The 27,115-nt window shown below is 43.0% G+C and overlaps 2 protein-coding genes across 3 annotated transcripts in view; one reads left to right on the forward strand and one right to left on the reverse strand.

Moving 5' to 3' along the window:
* Positions 1 to 90: 90 nt before the first annotated feature.
* Positions 91 to 12,339, reverse strand: plekhg7 (pleckstrin homology domain containing, family G (with RhoGef domain) member 7). Its single transcript, XM_070830638.1, has 17 exons — positions 12,143 to 12,339; positions 10,860 to 11,644; positions 9,954 to 9,976; positions 7,401 to 7,519; positions 6,237 to 6,277; positions 5,781 to 5,882; positions 5,152 to 5,301; positions 4,783 to 4,878; positions 4,282 to 4,380; positions 3,460 to 3,573; positions 2,927 to 3,101; positions 2,020 to 2,135; positions 1,601 to 1,688; positions 1,427 to 1,506; positions 1,158 to 1,311; positions 848 to 945; positions 91 to 380 (listed from the first exon to the last, which is right to left on the reverse strand). Exons 2-17 carry the CDS (start codon positions 11,499 to 11,501, stop codon positions 270 to 272), a joined length of 2,208 nt encoding a protein of 735 aa, XP_070686739.1. The 5' UTR covers positions 11,502 to 11,644; positions 12,143 to 12,339; the 3' UTR covers positions 91 to 269.
* A 4,004-nt stretch (positions 12,340 to 16,343) lies between these two features.
* itpr2 (inositol 1,4,5-trisphosphate receptor, type 2) overlaps positions 16,344 to 27,115 on the forward strand; it is a 56,636-nt gene continuing 45,864 nt past the window's right edge. For both annotated transcript variants that reach the window (XM_070831489.1, XM_070831491.1), the window contains exons 1-10: positions 16,344 to 16,595; positions 21,191 to 21,261; positions 21,569 to 21,687; positions 21,782 to 21,868; positions 22,732 to 22,890; positions 23,697 to 23,795; positions 24,094 to 24,177; positions 24,317 to 24,463; positions 25,096 to 25,191; positions 25,538 to 25,582. In XM_070831489.1, the coding sequence (XP_070687590.1) occupies positions 16,504 to 16,595; positions 21,191 to 21,261; positions 21,569 to 21,687; positions 21,782 to 21,868; positions 22,732 to 22,890; positions 23,697 to 23,795; positions 24,094 to 24,177; positions 24,317 to 24,463; positions 25,096 to 25,191; positions 25,538 to 25,582 (999 nt within the window). In that variant the 5' untranslated portion in view covers positions 16,344 to 16,503. The remainder of the gene's footprint in view (positions 16,596 to 21,190; positions 21,262 to 21,568; positions 21,688 to 21,781; positions 21,869 to 22,731; positions 22,891 to 23,696; positions 23,796 to 24,093; positions 24,178 to 24,316; positions 24,464 to 25,095; positions 25,192 to 25,537; positions 25,583 to 27,115) is intronic.

Below are 27,115 nucleotides of genomic sequence, written 5' to 3' on the forward strand. Positions count from 1 at the left end.
TGTTTTAAGTCCTTGAACGTTTTGAGTGGAAGAGAAGCTTTGAAGAAGCAGACAAAATGTTTTTAAAAAAAAAAGGAAAAACCCTCAAGATCACCTTTTACTACATAATCATTTATTGTAAACTACTGCAGCAGCTGCCTTTAAAGGCAAACATTTAGTTTACAAAATGTTTCTAGTGCGAGTACAGTTATTTACAGACAGTCAGGAGACAGTGAAGTGCACATTGACAGAAGGGACATTTCAGACGGCCTCTTGTGCTGCGTGATGGGTCATATCTGTGACGACTCCAGCCACAGTGAGGTGCTCTTGACTCGCGGCTGCTGAGAGTCCAGCTTCAGCAGCGCCGTCACAGCGCCCTCTATCTTAGACATCCACACTCTCTGGAAACAGTCACACACAAAGGGGTTCAGACAGAGAAACAAAGTTAACCATCCATCCGGCTGATAAAATGGTTTGCTCAGATTTACTTATTTGTACTTCTTGAACCTATTGAATTGGCTCACATCAGCCATCACAAATTCTGAGCTTAAGTTTACAAAACAGCCTCATACATGTAAGATCATTGTTGACTAGTGACTTCAACCATTTTCCTACATTTTCCAAACTGCATGGCAATTTAAGAAGTTTCAAACAAACTCGCAGATAAAGAAAATATATTTTCATAAATGAAACCTGGTAGATTTCAAATCATATTCTATGTCAGTAAATAACTGCAAGCTTATGAGGCAGACCTCCATTAAGTGGCGTGTGGGTTTATCTGAAAATCCTCTAAACTCACATACAGAACTACCATCACCAAAGCATACATTTTTAAAGATTACTTTGAAATTCATTGGAAGTGACCTACCTTGGCAGACTCTGACGCAGCTTGCAGGATGAAAGCACCGATGCATTGCTGGTAGCGGTTCTGGTGCATGATTATGAAAGAATGAGGCAACCCCGATGCTACAAATGACAGCATGAAATGACAAATATCCCATTAACATCAACTGTAAAACACAATACTGGCCGTAAATGTCGACAGAGAGAAGTTAATCAAGGCCCAGCGTGACGTTTTGAGTCTGCTGTGCGCTCTCACAGTAAATGTGTCCTTTCTTAATTACTGCTTAAAAGCCAATGAACTCAACAAGTAACAATGTCTAAAATACTCTTATTACTTGACGCGTTGAGCTGATCAATGTTCTTGAGCTGGAGTCGATCCAGAGAGACGGGCTGGTCCAGAACCGTGAAGGTGCACCCGTCCTTCAGCAGCTGATCCAGCTCCAAGTTCTGTGGCAGCCTCAGAGGGTTCTGCTCTGGACCGATCGACCGCTACACAGGAAGACAGGACACTGCATGAGCCTCTGTGCAGCATAAGACAGCCCTGGACTGAATATCTATTGTCATCCTGATCACACAGAGAACAGGACAACAGCACGTGACGTACCTTCTTGTTCCTCTTTATCTTTGTGATCAGCAGGAATTCGTCAAACAGGAACAGATAAACATCGATCAGCTTTGTGTTCTCTGGCAATGAACCAAACAAAGATGGTGTAAGATTTTGTTCAAAGTGAAGCACTAAGCAGGGAAACATTGTTGGAGGTATGCCAGCGTTACACACCTGTGAGCACCAGTTTCCCTTCGTGCAGCAGACTCCTGTGAGAAATGAGATTCTCCAAAGTGACGGCTTTTAAAAGATGTTTCAGATTCTGCAAGAGAAGCAGTCGATCAGTTAAGAAGAAAACTGTCACCTTTTGACACGTAAACTGATATTGGAAAGGTCAGAGTTTCTAACACCAGCAGCTAATGGCCGAGTACCTGTAAAATGCAAACACTCTGGAATAGTTTTCCATTTCTTTTCATGATATCGGATTTCACATTCAAAAATGATTCGATAAAATGATTCAATCATCTTATCTGCACACAAAAGTATTGGTGGTGGTGCATAGCTGTGACTTTTAAGCTTTGCTCTGTTAACAAGGCCACAAAGACAGACACAAGCGTGTAGAAATAAATAAATAAATATATGACCAGACAGACCTCAGGGACGAAGGCACGCTTGTCTCTCTCCCACACAGGCAGCCACACCAGGGCATCTCTCAACTGTTTCACCTTCTGGTAGTTATCCAGCCATTTGACCTTTCCCTCTAAATCACCTGGAAGCAGAGAGACATCATGTGAAACGAGGACGAGAACAGACTAAAACCTCTGACTGGATTGTACTGTTAAAAAGTACTACATAGTTTTAGGATCAAATTGAAATTATTTGTACTTCAGTCATATTAAAAAGATCTACTTCATCATGCTGTGTGGTTGCCGGGTGTGACCGTATCGTGACAGATTACAGCACACTCAGTTTTTTATGGTAAATAACCCCCACACACCCAGAGGACATTGGCCTGCACATCTTCGCCGTGGTTAAGATACTGCTAGTCACCGGTGCAGCTCCGCCACACCTTTTTAATGGTTATGGGAAAGTGTGTAATTAGAGATTTGTGACTTCACGCTGTTTGCTTTTGTATGGCTATTTGTTCAATACAAGATGACATTGAGGTGCAGCGCCTCAGCACATTTCCCACAGCCTGTCTGTCTAGTTACAGAGTAAACCGCCACAACAGGTCTGCAGACAGAGGCATGCGGTGAAAAATAAATGATCAGGGCCACTGGCTGACGTCCAAAACATGCAGCCTGTTTGCCCCGAAAGACACAAACGGCTTTGTTTGTGTTGATGGCGACGCTTACATCTGCTTAACATGCTTCTTATGTCTTAATATTTGTAAACCACCTGCTGACAAAACAATTGAATCATCGCTGAGACAATATCAATCAGCAGCTGAACACATCTGTGGGAAGAGCTTCAGGTTATGTAACTAACTCAGTCAGAGTTTGCTCACATTTTGGAGTGATGCATTTTTAACTAAAGTACTTCAGGTTGTGTGCTGCTCACATATAGACGTGTCCACTTGCTCTGCTATAACCTGCAGGCCTCTGGTCTCATCCTCCGTCTGGCATCTCTTTGCGATGTTCCGCAGTAGCAGCGGGTATCGAGTTAACCTCTGCAGCGGCGCTACCAACAGGTCGCGTAGTTGCAGCCTCCGGCACTGTTGGTTCCTCTCGCACCACTGGGGAGAAAGAGAGAGAACAGGGTCAGAGGAGGGCTGACGGCAGGAAACAGGGGGAGGTCAGAGGGGTGAGAGAGCTTGTCGGGGCGTTTGTAACAACAGAGGGTATAATGGGAGTGGGCAGTGAAAAGCATGTGAAGAGAAATGAGACCTAAGATCAAAACACAATAAAAGGTCTAACAAATACATAAGCACTATGACAGGGAAGGTCTACACAGGAGACAAATGGTCACATTCCTCTCTGTGGCAGACCGTGGTGACACTGAACTGGTTGTTTGCCGTTTAGCCCGCAATGTGTCCTCTTCTATACTTGGCATGGCACTGCCCGCCATGTTGTTCAGCGAGTTCCCCCTTGTACCTTCACGTAAGATCCAAAGTCCTCTCTGGGCTTCAGGCTGTCCAGATAAAGCAGCGCTGCGGAGTAGTTGAGGCAGTACTTCTGCAGGCAGTGGCATATGCTCTCCTGGAAAGCCTGCAAACAGATAGGAGTGTTATACAAACATTGAAATACAGACTGCTGCGTCACATCAGCCATTAGGCTGAAGATAAACAGATCATAAAAAAGGAAAGGATGTTGCCAATCTGGGTACAAGCACAAAAACCTCAGCTGTGAGGTGAATCATTTCCTCTCTGCTGCAGCTTGTGATGCACAATCTAATAATATGATGAAGAGGTTTCTATTATTTCCCTGAAACAATTTCTTCCCTGCTTTCTTTGGAGTTTAAATGTATTTATAATCAAAGGATAAATTATTAAAATGAAAGTGCTGTAGATTTGTTTTGTTTTTTCTCAGTGCATAAGAGAAAGTGTGAGCTCTTTGGGGCAGCCTGATGCAAACAAAGCCATGAACATGATTTCTTTGTATTCATATTTTATTCTGAAATGGCTCCTGAAGAGACTGATGACACTGACAACAGATTAGGAACACATAATGGTAGTGTTGCCTTTGCAAAACTTTTATGCATTTCACTACTACAATGATCCAAAAACAAAAGTGTGAATCAATCCGGTTTAAATTGTCTTTAAAGTGTAGCATTACTGTACACGTGTCCAGCAGACATTTAGAGAAGTTTGTCTTCAAGTGTCAACTGTCTCCATTTCTCTTCAATGTCTTATCAGCGGAGTTTTACAATTGAACATATGATTGAGTGTAGATTGCAGTCAGGGGAGCCACACTTGCCTTACTCAGCAGCTCGAGCAGGGTGGGCCCGCCACCCTCCGTAATCTCCAACGTGTCCTTGATGACGCGAAGGAGGTTGTTCAGGAAACCAAAGCTCACCTGCAACAGAAAACTCTGAGTCAAGTGTCACAGCACAGCCAGGCGACACTCTCACCTCTCAGTGACGTGCAGTTTGTTAACAATGAAAAAGCAGTTATGTAAAAGCGGAATCGAGGACAGAAGGCTGCAATTTTATTACAAAGATACTAATTAACGATACTAAAATCAACCGTTATTAATATGTCATCCCTCCAGTGTCAATAAAATCAGTTATTCACTTTTAGTGAAAACTTATCAACTTTTAGTTTTAGTTAGAGTTAAGATCTGCTGTCTTTTACCTTTTGATGCCACACAACAAACAGTGTTATTATAATGCAATGAGGGCTGCTGCTGTTTGTAATTATTTACACAACACATCTAAATCTAGCTGGCCTCATGTTACTTATTTGCATCATGTCTCACCAGGCAAAGCTCATTAAGGTTGGCAAACAGCCTCCAGCAGTCCACGTCGGTCAGGCAGTTCCTCGTCTGCAGGGTTGTGAGTGTGGCCAAAAACACCTGAAAGCAACAAAGAAGTCAGAGAGAGAATGGGCTCGGGCTATCTGCTGCGCTAGCATTAAATTTCTAATCCACTGCTGGAAAGAATGGAAAACCTGAAGAGTCTTTTACATGAACCTCACTCACAGGAATTCAATGACAGGACGAAAGACACAAAGCAGCAGTGTTGAGTTTCATTTGGGTTTGGTCTATTTATTTGTGGTCCTGTGTGTGTGTGTGTGCGCACACACATGTATTTGCATGTCCATTAGGAGGCTTTACATGGACACTCACCTCTTTGAGAACCATGAGCTGATCCAGGAAGTAAACACACTCGCTGGTGAAGAGTTCCCAGGAGGCCTCCTGTCTCTTGAAGCCCTGAGGGTCAGAGGTGGCGCTCATCTGGGAAGACTGGTCCCGCAGGAACTCAGCTAGGGAGTAGTCCTGCACACAAGAGCAGAACAGAAGTGACTGAACAAGAAGGGAGGAAAAAAAACTATTCAGAAAGACTTAAACAGGAATGAGACATTTATTTTCACCTCAGAAAATTTATTTGTATAAATCTCAATATTCTGTCACTGTGAAGCTCCTACCATCATCCTGATACACTCGAGCGTCAGCCAGTGTTTGTTTATAGACACGCGTAGGGTCGCCCTGGCAGTTTACTGCCAAGAAAATCTGGTTCTTGCACAACTTGTGTCATTCAACTGTTGCAGGAGCTTCACTCTGACTGCAGTGCTCTTACTTCTGAGTCACCTGTTAAACACTGAGATCTATTTGGTTTGGAAATCTGGATCTGTTAGTCGTTCAAACTGACTTTGCTTGGATTAGAAGTCACTGCAGTCAGAACCAACGTGATTATATACAAAACAAACAGTCCGGGTGCTTAAGAGCTTTTGCTGCTGACAGTGTTCATCTCTTACCTTATACCTCTGAAGGTCAGAGTCTCTCCAGTCCTGAATCTGTAATGTTGAGAGATGTTTTTCGATATCTGATGCTGTGCCTATCTGATGCTTCCCTTTAGTCTGAAATGTTAAGGAAAAGACAGTTACATTAGGCACATTTTGTCAGCAGACTTTAAGTTATGATGTGTGTTGAAATCAAGGAAAAGGGATGCAGACTCTTTTTTTGGCACGGTTTAAAAACTATGTTCAAAAACGTAACTAACAAGTTTGGCTCAAGGTTTGCATTGCAAGTGTGGACCAATTACAAAAACTGTGTGAACCAAACGGGATAAGAGGAGCCACAGTAATCTGCTTTGAGAAGTGGGACAGAGAACAAACCCGCTGCTAAAGCAAAGCACATCAAAACAAATTACAGGCACACTATTGGCATCCACCAGCCACACACAACACCCAACAGACAAACAAAACACCTACCGTACTACGCCTCGAAAAAGGCCACTTTGATTTCTTAGTGTCTGTAAAAATACAACATAAAATGCTGATTATCGACAACAGAACAAGAAAGAATGTGTGCTGTGCAACATGTGGGATTAGAATCAAACAAACAAAACAGTGTGCTAGGATAAATACTGTGGGGGACTGGGATGCAAACAATTCAGTTATTTTACCAAAAGTGAGAGGCTCAGTTACATTAAAAGTTACACACAAATAGTGCAAGTGTTGCGGTTTTTCTTTTGGACACGATTTGTGGTTTTGCGCCACAGACAGACACACTGGTAATGTGCATCCTTTGAAGCAGCAACAGACAAAGAGTAACTGTAAGCTTTTAACCAGAGGCGACAAGAAGCGTTTTAGTGCTGGTTCTAATTATCTGCCCATCAGAGTCTCTAAATAGCTTCAAATATGTGCTGCACATTGTCCTTTTCAGAACCACCAAGATTGTTATAAAATGAAAAAGACTTTGAGTCTTATGAATAATTGTATTTGCATTCAAGATTTATGCTGGATTACACACAGAATTTAGTTTTGCCTCCAGGATGGAATTTTAACAGCTTTCTAACGGTGTCAATTATAAGAGCTCAATAACAAACAGCAATTCGACTATTGAGCGAAATCGGAGAGGTTTTTGGTTAAACTGACAACCAAGTTTACAAAAGCCTTTTTACTAAAATATAATATGGGCAAAAATGTACAGAAGCAAAATTAGCTCAAAGTAAGTTGTGTTCAGGTTTATCTAAAGACAAACCACGTTACCAACCCTCCTGACTTCATTGGGGTCAAAGGTCGACACCTAAGATGTGAATGGCTTCTAAAAGCATCATAACTAATATATAACAAAGGCAACTATTTACAGCCTCTTCCCTCATTATCAGCAGTGTGAAAGTTTGATGCTCACATGTTGCTTTGATCACCATGACAACACCTGAGGACGGCTTACAGCCAAGTGTGATAGCTCCTAGGGCGGGGCTATTTACATACTGACTGATAGCAAGAGTCACCATCAATTAAACTGGAAGCATCACTTAAAACAAGGGGTGGACCAGCATTACTCTGCTGGGACCGATGGGGTTAAATCTGCCACAAGGTTGTCAAAGTCAGAAACAATACCATTAAAACTTGATATATAATCTATTTTACCAGAGAAATTTGAACCATTCAACATGTCAGCCGCTCCATTGGATACAAAAAGGTCTCCTGGTGAAACATCCAATCCGGACAAGCTGACCACCACGGAGCTCCGTCTCCTCTCCTGAAGCCTGAGGGAACAGCAAAGAGGTGAACGTCTTCAAACAGTGTTGCACTGCTTTTTGCCGGCGAAACACGCTTCGATTAAAACTGGCAGTATCACCTGACATTTTCCAAGCAACCTCATCGGACATCTGAGATTCACGGTTATAAGAACCATTATTGTGCTATTGTAAACGTAACACAGCACGAAGAGAATAACCGTGGTGCCAGCCACAGGAAATAACTGAATTCCTTTTGTCATTTTACATGGTTGAAATACCACTGACATACCATCTGCATTGTGCAACAAATTGGCCATAAACATGAGTAGCAGAAACTATAAAGGAGAAGTGTTGTGTGTCTGGCTTATGCGTGGATAGCTGCAGATTAATGGTCCACCCTTTTTGTGTGTAAGGAGGCGAGCTGTCAATGTGTGCCAGTTATAATCCTCTTGGTCTCCTTTTCGTAGTTAGTAACCGGGGAGGCACGGCTGTGGCTGGAAAAACACAGGCCTGTCTTTTAGCCTCGAGCAAAGCTCAAACAGCCACTGTTCTCAAGTGTTTTCACCTCTGCTGTTGTACTGCAGGGATTACGGCTGGGAGTAAAAATGTGTTGAAATTAAGACCCGCATAATAATAAAAGGAATTCAATTGTGTTATAGAGGTGAGGGTGATGTTAAATAAATATCTTGAGAGGGCAAGGCCATATGAATGTTTTCTATTAAAGGAATAAAAAGATTGTAAACGTAGAAAAACTTGATTGGTGACTGTGTGACTCCAACAGTCACAATCCCAACTGTGCCAATGCTAACAAGAGGCTGTTAGTGACTTAACATGGCTTCCATCGGCAGAAATAAGCTGCACGGCAACCAGACTGGCTGGTTCTGCCAGAGGTAAGGTTCACTTTCAGCACGCTGACACTGATCGACAGCTGGCCACTGACCCATGTCAACATGCTGCGGTTTCACTTCTAACTTTTTCACGGCCTTTTAAAAAAAGAACTGTTTTGAGATCAACAGCAGAGATAAAATGATCGCATGAAGCAGAAATAAAAACCTGAAATCTATGGTGATAGAATCCATTTCACACCAGTGATGGATTGTGATCTCGTTGTCCTTATATCAGGGTGGACCAACACACTTTGTGTCCGATAAAGGTTATCAGGACATGATCAGACCACAAGGAAGTCTGGCATACAGATAAAGGCTAATTCCTCTGTTTGTCATAAAAATACAATGAACTAGAGCAGAAGTACAGTAGAAGCAAGAGGAACAATGCTGGTGCTGGTTTCGTCTAGTATTATATGTAAAATCTGCTTTTGTTAGACTGAATGCCTCTTCCTGGTACAACCCATAATATCCCCTCACACACTAGCTCCATTTCTGCTGCTGTGCAAATGAGCCTAACTCGAATGCACATGTAGGCCACATGGCTGCAGGGCCAACCTGTGCACTTGGAGGTTAAGTTAGTCTACAGCTGAACTGGTACGTTTTTTTTCCTCCGGGACACTTTTGTTTAATTCTGAAAGCACCAACTGTTCACTGCTCTCATTGGCAGCGGCCGTGTCCTTCCTGGTAAACTGATACAGCCCCTCTCCAGATCAATGTATAGACGAGCAGCGCTGAATCGAGAGTAAAACAGATAACAGCAGCTGCACCTGAGCACTGCGGAGGACACATGGCTAATGGGACAGTAAGAAAGCCACGATAACTCCTCTAAACCAGGTCAGTGCCTCCTTGCAGTTCATTCCACAGCATCCTCACAATGACATCCTGTTGCTCTGTGGCAAGAAAAAAAAGCGCTCTCTGTGTCGGCCCCTCTGCCACCGAGAGCACTTGTAAAAATGGGTGTTTTGTTCCTGCACAACAGGGGAAATAATGATGCTCAAAAACAAAACTGTCCCATCCAATGGCTCGCAGGGCCCAGTCACTGTAAAAGGCACAGTGCCAGGGTGTAATTACAGGGACAATAGCTGCCTAATTATCCAGTGAGGGGAAGAGCCCGGCAGCCCATTAGGAGGGGTGTGGGTGGCAGAGGGAGAAAACAGCCTTAATGAGGGTTTGTCTAGTCCATACATAACCATGGGACTCTCAAAACTTAACCCACCAAGCTTATGTCCCATTAACAAAGACATGAATGACAATGAATGCACAATGGGGCTCCTTAAACCCAACGTCCAATCATACTCGCTCATGACCGTCCTGCGAGCACAGGAGCCACGGCGCTCATGGTGCTGAGGTGACATGTTATAGCTCAGATATGTGTGTTGCTGGAGTAATTTGACACTGAACAGAAGCAGCGGTGGTTCACTATGGAAATTAGAGATGATCAGATACAGGGAAAGTTTCGCTGCATTCACGACATGCAAACACGTTCTGACAAACTTGGAAGTGAGGTCCTGGTGTTTCTGGCTATGCTGACGGCGCACACAGACGACATGCAAAACAGTCCAAAGTACACTCACCGACTATGGAAACGCTCCTTCTCCTGCAAAAAGAGGAAAAAAACAAACTGCATCGGTCAATGGGGAACCAGAAACTGTACCCGTCTATACAATAACACATGACTGTTTGCTAAAAACACAGATTACAGTAAATGTACTGAGATGGTTAACATTTTTAGTGGCTCTGTGGGAAGCAGAGACAGGCTTTTAAGTTACAACACAAATCAAAAACTATTCAAAATCTGATAATTTTACACCCTTTAATACTCTCATTTGCTTTAATGCTGCCAAGCCTCCAAAGCTGTAATAATTTCACTACTTATACGCCATATTAAGACTTTTTTACTGTACACTCAGCATTAAATGGAGACCTCCTACTGCTCACCACACCACTATATCACTTTCAAAGACATTCAAATTTGAATCAGTGTTTTAAGTGGTCGCTTGGATTCAAAAGCCTCTGATATCTGAGGAGAATGTCGGGACTCTATTGAGAATGCACTCGGTTGAATACCACGAGCTGATGAATAGGTCTCCCCATTATCTTTTTCCATCGCTCACTGACCCCTCCATTATTGGGTGACTGCTGACTGCGGTGAATAGGGGCCCAAGGAGAGCACTTCCCAGGGCTCTCCAGGCAGTGGGCTTGGTCAGAGCTGTCAGTGCATGTAACTGCTGATTCATTTGCTGTCAAAAGCTCGCATTGTGAGTGACCACCGCAGGAGGCGAGGCCGAATGAGGGAGAGAAGGTTTCCCCAAAGAAAGGAATGAGTAACCATTTAATTTCTAAATAAAAATCCTCAGCAGACTACAGCACATGGCTCGGGGTGATGGTGGGAAGAGGTGTGTGCGATGATGAGGGAATCGAATGATTTCTGCCACACAAGTATCAGTTAAAAAGCACGCAGAAACCTGGTGAAAGCTCACCTGAACTTCACCATCAGGAAACCCCAAATCTTTAACACGAGTGGGATCAGAACTGCGGCATTCTTGTCTCTTGGAAGTGATACCGTTGTCAAAAGTCTTTGATCTTTGTGATCTGGTTCTCTGTCGGCCGCAGGATGAAACGGGCTGATGATCGTGACAGATCTCTCCATCGGAGAGCGGGCTCGCCGCAAGAGGAGACTTGACTCTGTGTCCCGGGGACAGGGGGCTGATGGGGGGAGTCGTGCCCACAGAGGATGGCTCCTCCTGAGTGCTCCCCATCCTAATGGGGTCCCAGGTATCCATCAGAGGACGGCGGGTGCTCCTCATCCTCCTCAGGGTGGGAGACGTGGAGATGCGCCCAGGGGCCTGCCGGTCAAACTGGAAGAAAGGTGCTACCAAGCCGTCCACCAGGGACGAATGTCTCAGCTTGGAGTGCGTCCGTGTCAGATCTATGTGCATTATGACCGGGTTGCTGGTCTGACTCTCCTTGTGCTCGAAGGGGCCCCAGTCCGTTTGTGTCTGTGCGTTCGCCACACCTGTGGTGACAACTTCATTTTCAACCCACTCGATGTAACTCCAGTCCAGCTTCTTCTCGACATCCTGGTCTTTATCTTGTAGGATAACGTGCTTCAGCGTAGACATTATAACCTCAAAGGCATCGTAATGCAGCAAAGATCAGAAAACGTGTGATCCAACGGTCTGGTTGCTGTGCCTCCACTGAGTTAAGGTCAGATGATAATCCTGTTACATTCCAGCAGTGTTTGCACCATTCACCTCCCAAGCTTCTGAGGGGGGGGGAAGCAGAAAATGTGTCAATACCCACAAGCAAAATGAAGCAAGCTGAACACAAACGCACCCTCCAGATCTCCTGAAACCTTCTTTTGATTTGAACCAGGCTGGAAGCAAAGTGCACTTACAAAGCTAAAGCATGGGTGTATAATTTAGAGTCCATACAGCATGCAGATACAGTAGACTTAGTCAGAGCAACCGTGTTAGAGACAGAGATAGTTCACATCAGCCCTGACAATGTGCTGGGACACACAAAGGAAGCCCTGCACCTTATTTCAGCTCCGGTGTTTGTACACAGTTACTGGTTTTCTCACTAAACATTTCACACAGTCCTTTTTTCACAGGTTTTCCCGCCGCATCGGCTACATTTCACTGTTTACTCAAAGCAGTGAACTCGGCTCGTCCGCGAGGTAACGAAGGTAAACCAGGAGACAAAGTTAGTTTATGACCACCGGAGCCCGCACGTGCTCATCAGAAGTGAACAGGTTACTTACATCCACCGGAGCCTCGCGACCGCCGCGACGACTGGAGGAGAGCTGAAGTGAGACCTGCTGCTGCTGCTGGTGGTGCTGGTGGTGGGGGAGAGTCCTGGTGGTGGTGGGGGAGGCAAACCGAGGGGCTGAACTCAAGACGGAGCCGGCAGAGTCAGAGGGAGGAAGTCCTCGGTGATCAAGGTGCTTTTAGTTTTCTGTCACAACACTAGAGCGAGAAGGCGAGACTGAGCCGCGTGCACGGAAACATCAGCACTCTCTCCCCTCCCCTCTCTCTCTCTCTCTGTGTCTCTGTCTACCCCCCCCCCCCCCCCCCTCTCTCTCTCCCCCTCCCTCCCCCTCTCTCTACTTCTCTCTGTCTACCCCCCTTTCTCTCCTTCCTCTCTCTCTCTCTCTCTCTCTCTCTCTCTCTCTCTCTCCCCCTCTCCCTCCACAGTTACAGTAAGGAGTCCATTGACTTGCATGTAGCCATCTGGTCTTGTCACTGTGCTCTGATAGCAGGTGGAAACAAAACTCCTCCCTCCCCTGCAGCCTGGATCCAAATACCATGAGATGTACTAGGAAGTTCTCTCTTTACTTGCTAATATCTGAAAGTAAAAGCATTTCACTGTTGCAGTTGATTGAGGTGCAAATTACTTCTGAAGATGTTGGGATGTTCAAGCCAAACAAATACAGCGCATCATGTTTTGTTTGTGGACCAAATAAATGTAGTTTCCAGGAGGTATAAAGGAGTATAAAGAGGAAATATATTTGTGCTTATATTGAGTAAATATATTAATACTTCATGTAAATTATCATGGTTTTTATACTTTGTATTTTGTATGATTTGGCAGTACTGTAGGGCCATACTGATAAAAGCTCATTTAAACCCTTTAACCTTCTGCTCGACCATATGGTAGAGCATATTTTGACTCACTACATCTTATTGAAAAGCATGCTCTGCATACTAGTGGACTTTTTTAGTGTAACGTACCTCAACCGAGAGGTAGAGGTGGCTGAAACAGGTGGAATTAAGTAAAACATGTTTTTAAATAAGATATAGTGAGTCAAAATGTGCTCTATCTTATGGTCGAGCAGAAGGTTAAAGGGTTAAAGTAACCCCGCTCACCATATGAAATAAAAAACTGTAAAGTGCAGCACTGAGCCTCCTATTTTCTGTTAGAGGCATTGTATTAAAATGACTGCTTCCAGGCAGACATACACCAGTAAACAACTTTACAGGACAGAAGTATTAATCAGTGATGGAAGAGAAGCCTGTTTCTTGTTAGTTTTTTGAGGGGGTGGCTGTAATTTCCTATAATCTTAAATCATTTTGTGTATTTAAGATAAAATAAGATAAGATAACGTTTATTGATCCCTCAGTGGGGGGAATTTGCTGTTACAGCAGCTCAAGGGAACAGACAAAGCACACAGTTAAAGAAATAGAAGATTAAATAAACATAATATATACAGAAGAAAAACTTAAAACATTATGTACACAGAATACAATAATTACAAAGAAACAACAACAGGGTGGGATGGGATGGAAACATTTGTTTTGGCCTATAATCTCAATCAGTGTGTAGGCCATATAGGTTCAAATGTGTTACTGCGGACATGTTTGAGAGACGAGCCCAGTCGTTGGCACCAGCATGAAAGAGCCTTTTCTGCTCTGTTTGTATTCAACAGACACAAAGTCACCTGTTAGTTCAGTCAAAGTGGACACTAGAGGGCGATGTAGGCCGGGTGATGGGGTTGCTTGTATGACACTGCAGCTGAGCGTGACCCCTATGAGGCTTGATCTCTAGCGACCTCTAGTGTATGATAATAAGTAGCACATGACAAAGTCCAAAACCACTGCCCCTCTTCTTCCTTGGAGGCATCTGTTAGTGATTCACTGCAGCCATTCAGACCTACTGCTGTTCTCCAGTGAATCAGAGAACTGACAGTCCTGTTTTCCAATATGATCACGCCTTTCTCTGTAGAAATAGGTGCGTCTCTGTGATTAGATTAATAACAATGTTTAAGTTCTTGAGAAAATGATTACAAGAAAGCTCACTGTGACAAAGTGTAGCCTGGAGAGGAGGTCAAGTCCTCCTTCTTTCTGTGTAAGTTTGTTCTAAGGAATTATTAATGATGTATCTTCCTATAATAACCCGATGACTGTGTGTGTGTGTGTGTGTGTGTGTGTGTGTGTGTGTGTGTGCAGGTGGTCCAGCTGGTGGACGAAGGATAAGAGAAAAACAAAGTGCCTTAGGACAAGAAGATGTCTTGACCATATTCAGAAGGTCAAATAAGATATTAGTGAAACCATGTGCTTCCTGTCGTTGGCTCCAGTAAATGTGAGTTATCTCAAAGTGCTACAATAACTGAGGAGAGACTGTCTGTCCTCCGTCATATCTGCATTTGCTCACCATGGCTCTCTCTTACAAGCAATAAATGTCTACTGAGAATCAGAATATTGTGTTTGTGGTATTTGATTACCAACCCTCATCTGCACTATAAACAAGAAGTGATGTTTCAGTTTACAGGACACAGGATAAACATCAGCTAAAATTAGATTTCAGATGTTTACACGTCTCTGCGCACACGTTTGGCATCATGATCATTGTAATAATCACAATAGCCAGTGGTGGAAGAAGTTTTCAGGTCTGGTCTAAGTCCTGGATTAACTTAAGTACTTAGATAAAAGTACAGAATTATTATCAGCTGAATTTCAGTTAAAGTATCAAAAGTGAGAGTATTCATTCTGCAGAAAAATGTCTCTTGTGGCTGATTATTGGGACTTTATGCATCCTTGATGTATATGCACCGTTTTAAGGTCGTAGCTGCTTGAGGTGAAGCTGGGTCCAGTGGTTCCCAACATAAGGGTTGGGGCCCCTCTAAGGGCTCACGTTTCTGTAATTTTTGCTTTTTGTGAAGTTTTGGATTTCACAAAAAAACCTCTTAGCCTTGAAATGTTGTTTTAAATGACAAGTTTATGTGTGTTTGTGTGTAAATACAAACAACTCAAAGACATCTGATCTGACATCATGTGACAAGGAAAAAAAACACAATGTTTTCCAAGGCTTTGGCAATGTATTGTATTTTGTAAAAGCCCAACCTGAGAAGCACTACAGCTGTAAAATAAATCCAGTGCAGTAAAAAAATCCCACAGAAATGTGATGGAGTAGAAGCATAAATTAACACAAACCACAAATACTCACTCACTGAAGTCCAAGCGAGGAGTAAATGTGTTTAGTTACTTCTTACCACCGGTCATTGTGTATTACAGGCTAGAGGCTACTGGCCCCGTGTTGCTGTTTTTGCCCAAAACGAAGTGCAATAATGAAATGAAATCAGAAAGTGTGAAAAAAAATGTTAATGTTTGACTTATGATTTCCACGGATGTGCTGTCCGGCATGCAGGCGTCACCCTGCTGGTAAAACAGTTTCATTAAAAGTATCCATGAAGTACTTTTAGAAGTGTTTGCCTCCTGTTTTCTAGTTTCCAAGACTAATTTGTTTTCTGAAATGATGTTGCGATATAAATAAAGATATGTAATATAACTATGAAAGTATGAAATAATCCTGGCTGACTTCAACTATTTTATTCCACCCTGCTTCTTCTCACAATTAGAGCATTTATTATTATCAGTTTTATTCAATTTCAGCACAAAAGTTTGTCTTTTAATTTTAAAAATGTCATTATAACAAGGTGGAGCATTATTTCATAATATTTAGCTTCTTAAACATACAATTCCCCCACTTTCATATATTGTATTAGTATTGAGTATAACTTTCAGAAACCAGACATATTCATATGTTTCTGCCTACATATTCAGAGGTCTTATGATACAATATTCTAACAGAAACAACAAGTAGTTTCCACCTCTTGCAGTCTGATTTCCCAGCACTTCTCTATAAGTTATTATTTGTCCACTCCTAGAGCTGCTGGCACATTGTGATGTCAGTTTTCCTCCCAGACTTATAATTTACTGACTTGGACTTTTCAGAGGGCCTGCCCTGAATAAAAACAAAAACATGTCATTGAACGGAACTCTCTGAGAGCCCTGACAGCAGCAGTCTCCTCCCCCTGAGCTCAAGTAAGTGGATGTGAAGACGAGCACTCTGCGGGCTGCCTGACATACAGGAAGAAGTTGAATAAGTCCAAAAACTCAGTGCCTTGTTGAGAGAAATCGCCACCAGTTCTTTTTTTTTTTTTTTTTTGCACTTTTCCCCCTTTAACCACCCGCTGAAATGCAGAGCTGGAGGAATGAAGGTGAACCTGAGGACTGCTGCTAAACTGGAGGCGCTGTAACGCGTGGATCACTTCACACGAAGAGAGGAGCAACTCGTTTCTAAATGGAAAACCGAGACAAACCTACAAACTATCCTCAGTGAAAAATGTCAGAGCACAGGTCCAGTTTTCTTCACATCGGAGACATTGTGTCTCTTTACGCGGAAGGCTCGGTGAATGGCTTCATCAGCACTTTGGGGTATGTTCCTCCTGTCGGCCTCTCACTTTCTACCCACTGGGGAGCCCATATGGATTAAACCTCATATCTCACCACTTTCACTTTGCATCTGACGCCACTTATCCCTCTTTTGTCTACATGCGTTCACTTTAAACTGCTCGATTCAAAACTTGAGGTGCGACTGGTGGCCAAGGCCTGTCAGCGCGCAAAACGCTGCCTCTCAGGAAATTCTTCACGTTTACGCAAATGTATCAGGAATGCAAAGCAGCGTGTTACCCAGGTAGAAAAGTGGTTACAAGCAAATCTTTCTGCTGTGGTACTCAAAGTAGGGTCCGGGAGCCCAAAAGGGCGACATTGGGAGGTGTCAGGGTGGCCCTCAGTAAGACAGAGGAGGAGTAGCACTACGTTTTCATTCATTTAAAGTGAGGATTTCATGCTCACTCCTCCTTACCTGCAGCAGGAAGTACCCCAGACATATAGATCATAAAATAAATCATTTAGACAGATTTAGATCTTTGCAGACATTTGGATTTTGTCTGTATGTGAGTGTAGTTTAAGCAAACTGCATTATCTCCTCCAATAATCCCATAAGGATGTATAGAATTTACTTGAATAAAAGAGAAAAACATCTCTATATTAGGAGTGATACAAATACTTATAAGTGTCCTTTCAATTTTTAATATTATATTGTATAACAGCCAAGAGAGTGACTGTCATGTTCAGTCACTAGGCCATCATTTAAAGCTGTGGTCAGACAACCTGTGGGTTGGGAACTCTGGAAAGAGACACATGATAAATCTAAAGGTTCACAAGATAAGGAGGAATAATATCAGAGTTTATAGTTTTATTTACAATCAGGGGCTCTTGGACATGTTCCTCTTGTGATGAAGGCTATGTATGTAGACGCTGCCTCATGTTAAGCTGTCACAACCATAAAGAGTTCGGCAACTTCTGCTTCAAAGTTTGATGTGAGCTTTAGGTGTGTCATAGCTCATACCACCTCAGTCAGTTCTCAGTCTGACTACCATGTGTAACGCTGCGTGTAGGTGTGATGGAAACTGCTTCTCTCTCTCGCACAGAAGTGCAAAAAATGCCACGAGCGGTTTGTTTGGCCGTAGTTCCTCCTGAGCTGCAAGGTGAAATGCCTCGCTGGTTCCGGGTGCACTCTGGCCTCCAAGCCTGCAGAGCAAGCTGGAAAGATCAGCTGGCCCTGAGGAACGAGTCTGCCCCACCCACCTCCTCTCCCTTTTCCTCACCCTCTGTTTATCACTCTCGCTTCCATATTCTCCCTTAAATTCCTCACGCTAGCAGCAACTTCACCGTGGCTGGGATTTCCTAACATTAAAGCCTCTGCTTTAATGTCTTGTGCTGTGCTGGTTCAAAATAAAACACGATAGCACCTTGACTTACAGCCTGCTTGTGTGCAACAGTGTTCCCTGCCTCAGTATCTGCAGGAGTGCACACAGCCAACCTACTTTCTCTTGCTTTTGTTCGGACCCTTAACTGTAACAGCCTCTGCTGATGCAAATGTGAGCAGGATCAGCTCTGAGGGGCTGTAAATTCCAAAATGCAAAAGTGCACTGCGGCGATTGTTCACACCTCCTCTTGTCGTGAAGCAAAGCAGGGAAACCCTTATCAGCAATTCAATAACTCATGCAGTTCGACAGGAGCGCTGAGTATTTTATCAAGGGCTGGGCTGTGCCAGAGCTCACCGAGGCCCAGAGAGAGCGGCAGTATCTAAAGCAAAGACCCTGCGGGAACCTCCCTGAGCCACAGCCCCCTGTGAGCACAATGCAGCCTCGGCTGCACTAGGCTACTCATGCCCGTGTTTGCTTAGGATAACATTAAATCTAAGCGTTCCTCACACACTTTACATTCCAAGCACTCAAAAGCCAAATGACCTTTTAAAGTTTGTTATAAGGTCATCTGGCTGATCCTGATCCATTAGAGATCTTGACCTCTTCGATCTCTTGCCATGCTACATCTTTAATTACCAGAAATGATATTTTTGTGTTTCATAGTGTCACACGTGTAGGTAAGAGATACATTACAAGGCAAAGATGAAATAATTCTGTATTCAACATTTAAGTGTTTTTGTATATGAATGTTTTGATTGCATGATATACTGATTTATACCTTCCATTAGCAGCGATATGATTACAGGACCCGCGTAATGAAGAAGTGGTGACGCAATTAGATTACTGGGCTGCCTTATCAGCAGGTTGAAACATGCACTAACAGACATTGGTTGTAAAATCTTTCACACATGTACACTTTTGTTACATGAGTCATTCTTCTGTTGCCTTTTGGTTTTTCCTTAACAGAAGGGACACACCGCTCCCGCTGCTCTGTGTGACATACTGTATTTTTTCCTGTGTTGTTGTGTTAGTCAGCTCAACACAGGTAATGGAGCTAAAATTAGCTCGACTGTGTCCTGCCTGGTGGATTTATCATTGGTTCATGTTTAACTTGGTTACAGAGCAAACTCTGGCTTTGGCTGTGAGTGTCGGGCACCGTCAGAGCCTCAGAGTTTGAACTAAAGCCCCGCTCTCTGCGGATATTAAGGTTACTCATTCATGAGCTTGAGGGATGTCTCCAGAGAGCCTTCCTGTTTGGCCAATTAGCATTTGATTCCACTTCCTATTTGGCCCTATTGTTTCTCATTTAGATGCAACTCTGATACAGAGTTGGTGGAAATAATCCACAGGCTGTGTAATGACACTGATCGAGCGCCGTGGCATTAATAGGAAATGGCTCAGCTCACTGCAGCAGGGCTGCCAGCTTCGTATGAATTGGAGGAATTGTGCATTGCATTATGTTTCTCCTCAGTGGACGGGATGAATGGATGTGCTTGTGCACCTCGGCCTTTGGCGCTAATGGGATAAAGGGGGCTGGATGATATGGAGGCTTTGATACAGAAAATCATAGCTGCTGTCATAGAATATATTCTAGCAGGTTGAAGTTAGATAATTTCTCTGGTTTTAAGACATTTGCAGCTGTAACACTGCAAATAACCTACAAACACTGAATTTCTTTAATGACACACATTAAAAAAAAAGATGGTTTGAAGATAAAAGCATAGTTTCACTCTGGAGTATTTGACATGTGCATTCTCAAACATGGTTTGGTCCGCTTGGGCCTTGTCTTGACTTAAATAAAGTGATTTCCTGAAGGTGGATTAGATACTCCAGGGATATATTCAGTCTCAAATAAAACCTTAAAGGCAAGCGTAAAGTCAGATTAATGAATTATTTGCTCTATTTAAAACTACACCAACCAGTGGCACCAGCTAAACAAGGATTTACTGACAGGAACCTCTGATCACTTTAATGTTTTAGGTATTCTGATGGTAAACCTGCTCTTTTTTTGTTTCCCTTGTTTTGCCTGCTTTAACTCCTCCAGTTTTCATTAAATAGTGGACTCCCTGCATTCTAGATCTCATGAGCATCTTCATTCTCAGTCTTCTGTGTATAGACTGCCAACACAGGTGGCTCAAATGAATCTTGTTTAACGTGTTTTTCAGAAAGCCAGTTTTAAACCAGGGTAGAATATTCTAGATAAAGACCCACTCAGACCAAAGACAAACTTCATTTCATCAGATGTAACTCTTCTTTAACAGATTGTGACAGATGTGATCTTTCATAAATGTGATTAATGAATGAATACCAACCTTGGTACACACCTGGCACAGTGTTTAGCCAGTGCTATTTGCAACATTAATTTAGGCCTGTCAGCTCTGTTGTATTTACTCTAGATATCTGTCATCAGATTCATAAGCTAAACTGAAAGTTGGATGTGTGAATTCCAGTGGCCTGCTGGGTGTCACTAAACCTGTCAATAAAATGTCTCTAGTGTTTAAAATAGTCAGTAACTAGCAGATAAAAGGCTTGGATTTGGGAAACAAGGCAGTTATTAACAGGATGACACCCTTCGATTGCCCTCTAATCAACCCTGCACACAAACCACATGGTTTCCTCTGGTGGCAGCAGCTCACTGCAGCCCGTGCATGCTCTAGTAATCTACAGAAAACTTTTCAGAGAAGTCTTCAATGACCAATGTCATGTTCCCTGTCAAAGCTACATTTTACATATTGATATCTGGTTTTGTTACGGATCATTACACACATTTTTTTTCTGTCCATCTGTTTTCACTCTGCATCATACGAAAGTCACAGAGACTTGGATGTAACTTTTACCCTGGTGTACCTATCTCGATATAAACCACAAGACTGAGCAGATCTCCCCCTGCTGGGCTGGAAAGTGGAGATCAGAGCGGATTAAATGCTATGAGCTCTGTCCAGAACTGTTCAGAACATCAGTGCAGATACTGGGAGAGCTCTAAGGAGATCGAGATGACGGTGAACAGAGCCGCCACTCTTTCTTGTATTGCCAGCTGAGTTTTCATCCCGCCGGTGACCAATCAACCGTAGAGCAATTTTGAGCCCTGTATTCAAATTATGGGTTTTAAAAGAAGTCTGAGACTCTGCTTTGTGTGTTTGCATTTGACTGTGGTACCGCAACTAGATTACCGCTTGGGCCATGTCGAGTTTTGTATTTAAAGAGAACAATTTATTGGAGAATTTCCATATTTTTACCATATTGTGCTCTTCTCTGCAGGCTTGTTGATGACAGATGTGTGGTCCAGCCTGATGCTGGAGACCTGGCCAACCCTCCCAAAAAGTTCAGAGGTGTGTAGGAAAATACCAGTACACACTGGTTCAAGGTTACACACACACACACACACACACACACACACACACACCGAAACACACTTTTTTGAACTGTCAAGGCTAAGCAGACCGTTTGAGCCCAATGTTGTGTAACACAACATTGTGGTTGTAGAGAAGCTTTTATGTGTTTAAGTGACTCTGCAGGCCTCCGGTGGGTAAATAACCTCAAATTAGCCTAAAAAAATGTAGTTTCACCACGTTAAGAGCCTTGAGTGGCACTTAGAAAGTGACTCCTCTGTGCCTGAATGCTTGTCCACCTCTCCAGACTGCCTCTTCAAGGTGTGTCCCATGAACAGATATTCAGCCCAGAAGCAGTTCTGGAAGGCAAAGCAGGGAAAACAAGGAAACAACAACACACAAGGAGACCTGTTTAAGAAGTTGCAGGTATGACTGTTTTTTTTTGTTTTTTTTGTCATTGCAATCTGCATCTCAATCCTCTTTTTCATTTGCTTTACTAAATCTCTGCTTCATTACCCAGCATGCAGCGGAACTGGAGCAGAAGCAGAACGAGTCAGAGAACAAGAAGCTCCTCGGAGAAGTTGTCAAATACAGTAATGTCATCCAGGTACAGCCCGTCTCCTCAGCAAACACCTGCGGCGTCAGATTGTCTTGAGCCCAGAGCCTTGCTTTTGTTTTCTTGTTTACCAAGGTTGTGTCATCCAATCCCTGACGCCTCAGGCAATCCTTGGTCCACACTGGTAGTCTTTGGCTTCACTGATTGCTAACCTCTCGCTTTAGGGGTTGAATTTAGAAAAGAAATTATGTGTTAAACTGCTGTTGTTCCGTTGCTTCATTAAACAGCACTTATCAATAAACAACTTGTCGGGATTGGCTTCAAATGCTGGTATAATTTATTTCTTTGTGGAATCAGGAAATGTGTTGTGTGGTATTACACACGTTTCTTCAAATGAGGTCAAACTGAATAAAATAGTAATCAAATAAGAGGCTCCCTTGAGTCCTGTACTTAAGTACAAATTAAACACACTTGAGTATTTTCTTTTCATGCCACTTTTTACTTCTGCTCCACTACAGTTCTGAGGGAAATATTGTTATTTTGAATCTGTTACAATAACCTGACGGTTTTAACTTCTAGCTACTATACAGATGAAGGCTTTTGCAAGGTGTTTTTAAAAAATGCTTTGTAATACTGCAGATTAAAATGTCCAACAGCAAATATAAGTAGAGCTGAAACGATTAGTTGTTTAATTGATTAGTTGATTGTCAGAAAATGAATTGGCAACTGTTCTAAAATTTGTTTTTTTATTTTCCATGGAAAAATACATAACATTTCATGGTCCAAGCTCATGTGTCACATGTCACAGTCACATGGGCCATATGTATTTGTACCAAAGTACTTTCCCAGTGTTCTATCAGTACTTTTACTGAAGGATCTTGTATTATCTAAACACCCTGGTTGTTCTGCCTCAGCTCCTGCACATTAAGAGCAATAAGTACCTGACGGTGAACAAGCGTCTCCCCGCTCTGCTTGAGAAGAACGCCATGCGGGTTTCTCTGGACCCGGCCGGAAACGAGGGCTCCTGGTTCTACATTCAGCCCTTCTGGAAGCTCCGCAGCGAAGGAGATAATGTAGGTTTCCCTCCTCTTAGCGCCACAACAACTACACACTCCTCTCTTTTACAAGTACAGCAGATATCGTTCGGTATGTGATCCGACTTTTTCATCCTGTACACTGTCAGTTCATTGTTTGTCCTGTTCCAGTAACATTTCTGATTTTGTCCTTCCCCTTTGGCTTTAGCATCCTCTGGTTAAAGGTATTGCCCTTGATTGTGCATGATGTTTGTGCATTTTTCAGTCAGACACAGAATATCATATAAAAAGCATGGATGCACTGGCCTTCCCATCGCATGTAGACTTTAAGGTTGAGCATTCAAAGCATCCAGAGAGTTGTTTCTTTCTATTTGCTGTATGCCACTGATGCTGCTACGTTGTATTTGTTTTTGAATATTCCAACGTTGGAATAAGCGCGATGAGCCACACATTTCTGAAGCCACAGTGTGCTTGTGTGTGGCTGGTTAACATGAGATACAGTGTAGAGTCTATTCTATCTGAAAAAGGTTAGAGAGCATGTATTATGCAAGCAATAGTACAATAACTGTGTACTTTCCAGTCACTGAATCTGTGAATGCAGCACCACTCACCATAGTATGAATAAATGTGTTGTCTGTGAACAGCTGAACCACTCTTTCATGTGAAGCTCAGCCTGTTGCATATAGTGCCTTTTTTTTTTTTTTTAAATGTTCATGTTTGCAGACCTTAGACAAGCCTCTTGCATGGACACACTCTTACTTTTTATTTGATCTATTTGAACACTGCTGGAGGTTTACCAACATGGGTCTCCTGCTGGGAAATGATTGGCTCTTTTTGGGTTCAAGGTGGTGGTCGGAGACAAGGTGGTGCTGATGCCGGTGAATGCAGGGCAGCCTCTTCACGCCAGTAACATCGAGCTGCTGGACAACCCCGGCTGCAAAGAGGTGGGACTAGTTCATTTATGCTGTTTTGATCAGTGCTGAAACAATAGAGGGGCTGCCAGATAAAACCCTATAAATACACTTCACTGAGACAAACCTGTTGCTCTTCCTCTACCTGTAAATTATTTATGATGTAATGTCACAGTCTTTGTCCAAAGAAGAACGTGTAATCCTTTGGTGATGTTACAAGGTTTTCACCAGGCAACATATGGTGCCTGGTGAAATCCTTGCCACATTGTGCATACTAGAAATCTTTAATTTAATCCTGTGTTTTCCCCTTACCCGCTGCTTTGTGTTACAGGTCAATGCAGTTAACTGTAACACCAGCTGGAAAGTCGCCTTGTTCATGAAGTTTAGCGACTACAGGGAAGACGTGCTGAAGGGGGTATGTTGTTTTATCGCTTTTGGATCTGTTTAGCCTGTGCATCCTTTTAGCAGAGCTGCATGTAGTTTGTGTGTCTTCAGAGCAAGCAGAATGCAGTTATCTTGCAGCAGTCTCATTTTTTGTACGTGTCCTCTGCCAGGGAGACGTGGTGAGGCTGTTTCACGCCGAGCAGGAGAAGTTTCTGACCTGTGACGAGTACAAGAAGCAGCAGCATGTCTTTCTCAGAACCACACTGCGACAGTCTGCCACATCTGCCACCAGCTCCAAAGCTCTTTGGGAGATCGAGGTAAAACTCACAGAAGAACGAACAATATTTCGCTTTCATTTTGAAAACCCCCTTGTCATGCTCATCTCTCCTGATTGCCGTGTTCTGACAAAGTAAAATTGGCACATAATTGGCCTTTAGTAACAGCCAACCATGAACTCTGCACTCCTCATAAATCACCACAATGTATTTTTAAGCCTTGCCATTTACAGTTTTGTGCTATTAAGGACCATTTCTCACAAATGTCGGGCATAATGTTGTTTTTGATTCTACAAACTGTACACCAAAGGTTAAAAATGCAAACAGGCAGGCATGTCTGTCACTTAAACCTGTTAGGTCTTTGTAATCCACTGTCTATTGTACTGGATGTTCCTCCTATCAGCTTTTACAAAATGAAGTTCCTCTTGTCCTTCTGGTGTTTGTGCCAGAATGTACTTATGTTACCATATCAGTTGCTGACATGTCGTTGGGTCAGCATGACAGAGGCAAATTCCTGGGCTTGGCACATAGGAAAACTCTCATTCTGACACTGCAGGGATAAAATAAACTCAAAATAATAATATTCATATGGTTTGGGAATTATTGTCGCTGTAGATATCAGAAAACGGATGCTCCCAGGTGTATAATGCCCCTCTTTTGTGTCTCTGTGCCAGGTTGTGCACTATGACCCCTGCAGAGGCGGAGCCGGCCAGTGGAACAGTCTCTTCCGCTTCAAACACCTGGCGACTGGAAATTACCTTGCAGCTGAGGTGAGTTTTACTCTTCAGCCTTTCTCTTGTTATTGCATTTTCATCTATTTAATTTTGTGGCTCATTATCATTGTCTTTAATTACATAGAAAGTAGCTTGCACCAACAATCATTTTGTCTGAATGTTTGTTGAGTCACTTTGAGTATTCGTTGAGTTTCTGAATAAGCACAGTTGAAGGGGATTTTTGGTGATGTGCTGTAGGTGGCAGTATTCCCATTGAGATGGCCACTGTCACCCATCTTCGGCTGTTGTATAGTTTGGATTTGGGTGATGGGGAATGATAATGACAGGAGTATTGCCAGAGCTTTCTAGATTTGAGGTCACTGAGTGCTCAGTTTCTCTGCAGGTGAACCCTGAATTCAAAGACAACACGGTGGAGCCCAGAGGAGAGGTGAGTCAGTCAAACAAGCACATTTAGCTGCAAAATCAGAGATGCATAACCTCAGACTGGCCACAACTAATAGATTCTTCTGCATTGTTTTATATGCAAACAATTGTAATTCGAGACATCTGCAATGCAAATATATTGTCATTTTACACCACAGATGAGGCAGATTGCTTTTGACTGAAAGAGAGAATGAGTTAGAGAACTGCAGAGAAGATGATATGAGTGTTTCGGTGGAAAAGAATGATTATCTCAGCACTTATACATTGTCTGTCCAACTTTGGGCCCTTTGCTGTCTCCTCGCCCTTTGGTTATGCAATACTGCTCACACAGTACTTGGACAGGCACACATACACACACAAACTCCGAATCTATATCTAGACATTTCTTTCAGCTCTTAGCTACATTGCACATTTGTATTCTGGCAATGCAAGGAACACACAAACTCTCTCAGTCTCACACACTTTCTCATGCACATGCTGAATTTCAGACACACAGGGGGCTCCTTACATAACGTCTGGGTGTGGGGGTGCCCTGTGAGAGGGGATGGAGGGGAGGCAGACGTGCTGTCTGCTCTTCTCCACTCGCCTGTGCTAAGCTGGTGGGGTGAGTCACCAGCAGAAAGGGTGGGGGGGGTAGTAGAGGAGTGGGAGGATAGAGAAGCTGAGGCGTGGAGGCAGCTCTGGGGAGCTTCCCATTGACATGCAGAGAACAGTGGGAGAAATTAACCCTCGCCATTATCTGCTGCATCTGCACAGCGCAGACTGTACCAGCCTACGTACTGCAGCAGTGTCTATCGCGGCACGCAGAGGAGTCATGGCTCTCTGGCTACATTTGTGTGTAATTTGATGCTTTCTTAGTGTAAGACGCTGTGACAGTATAGTTTGGCTCACATCCGTCTGTCCTCAATTATAGATTTTATCAACAGTTGGGCTCATTTATCAGTATTTACGCGAGCATGTGTGGAAAGATATGGCAGCTTGACACAAAACATGTCTGTGCTCAGCTTTTTGTTCATGCAGACGTGAGGCTGACTTTTTGAAATAGTGCAAGATCTGTATCATTTATGAAGACTGTGAAATGTAAAGTGTGTGAGTGCAGATTAAGATTCAGGCCTTATAGTATTGTACTGCTGTGCACACTGCCTTTACTGCTAATTGATCAGAGGACAGAAGAGTAACTGATCATTTATGTTAGAGTATCCTGTGTATCTAATGTCACCTAAAGGAGTATACCAAATATTTGCTGGCTGTAGCCATAAAATGTGAGAATTTGTTCTTTTTTCTACACTTCATTAGTAGAAGCTGGTTGTTTCTGAATTACTGTCATCATCTGTTATTTTCCCAATTTATCATTTATGTCTATAAAATTTACAAAAAAAAAAAGTTACTTCATTTCAAGCATATTTGCTTGAAAAATGGCTTAAAAGATTTATTTTCTGTTGGCGAATTGTACCACGTTGCATGTTTGGATGGTCAGTCATTTGACACATCACCTCAGGCTCTGGGAACGTCTGACTTGAAGATTTTATTTTATATA

This window comes from Pempheris klunzingeri, chromosome 5, assembly GCF_042242105.1.
Source record: "Pempheris klunzingeri isolate RE-2024b chromosome 5, fPemKlu1.hap1, whole genome shotgun sequence".
NCBI lineage: Eukaryota > Metazoa > Chordata > Actinopteri > Acropomatiformes > Pempheridae > Pempheris > Pempheris klunzingeri.

What these genes read in the sequence shown, in the direction of transcription:
- plekhg7 (XM_070830638.1), bottom strand. Translation starts at nt 11,501, where the DNA reads ATGTCTACGCTGAAGCACGTTATCCTACAAGATAAAGACCAGGATGTC. An exon ending in TGCTCGAGCTGCTGAGTAAG is followed by an intron (nt 3,574 to 4,281) that starts GCAAGTGTGGCT and finishes ATCTGTTTGCAG; the next exon opens with GCTTTCCAGGAGAGCATATG. An exon ending in AGGGAAACTGGTGCTCACAG is followed by an intron (nt 1,507 to 1,600) that starts GTGTGTAACGCT and finishes GTTCATTGCCAG; the next exon opens with AGAACACAAAGCTGATCGAT.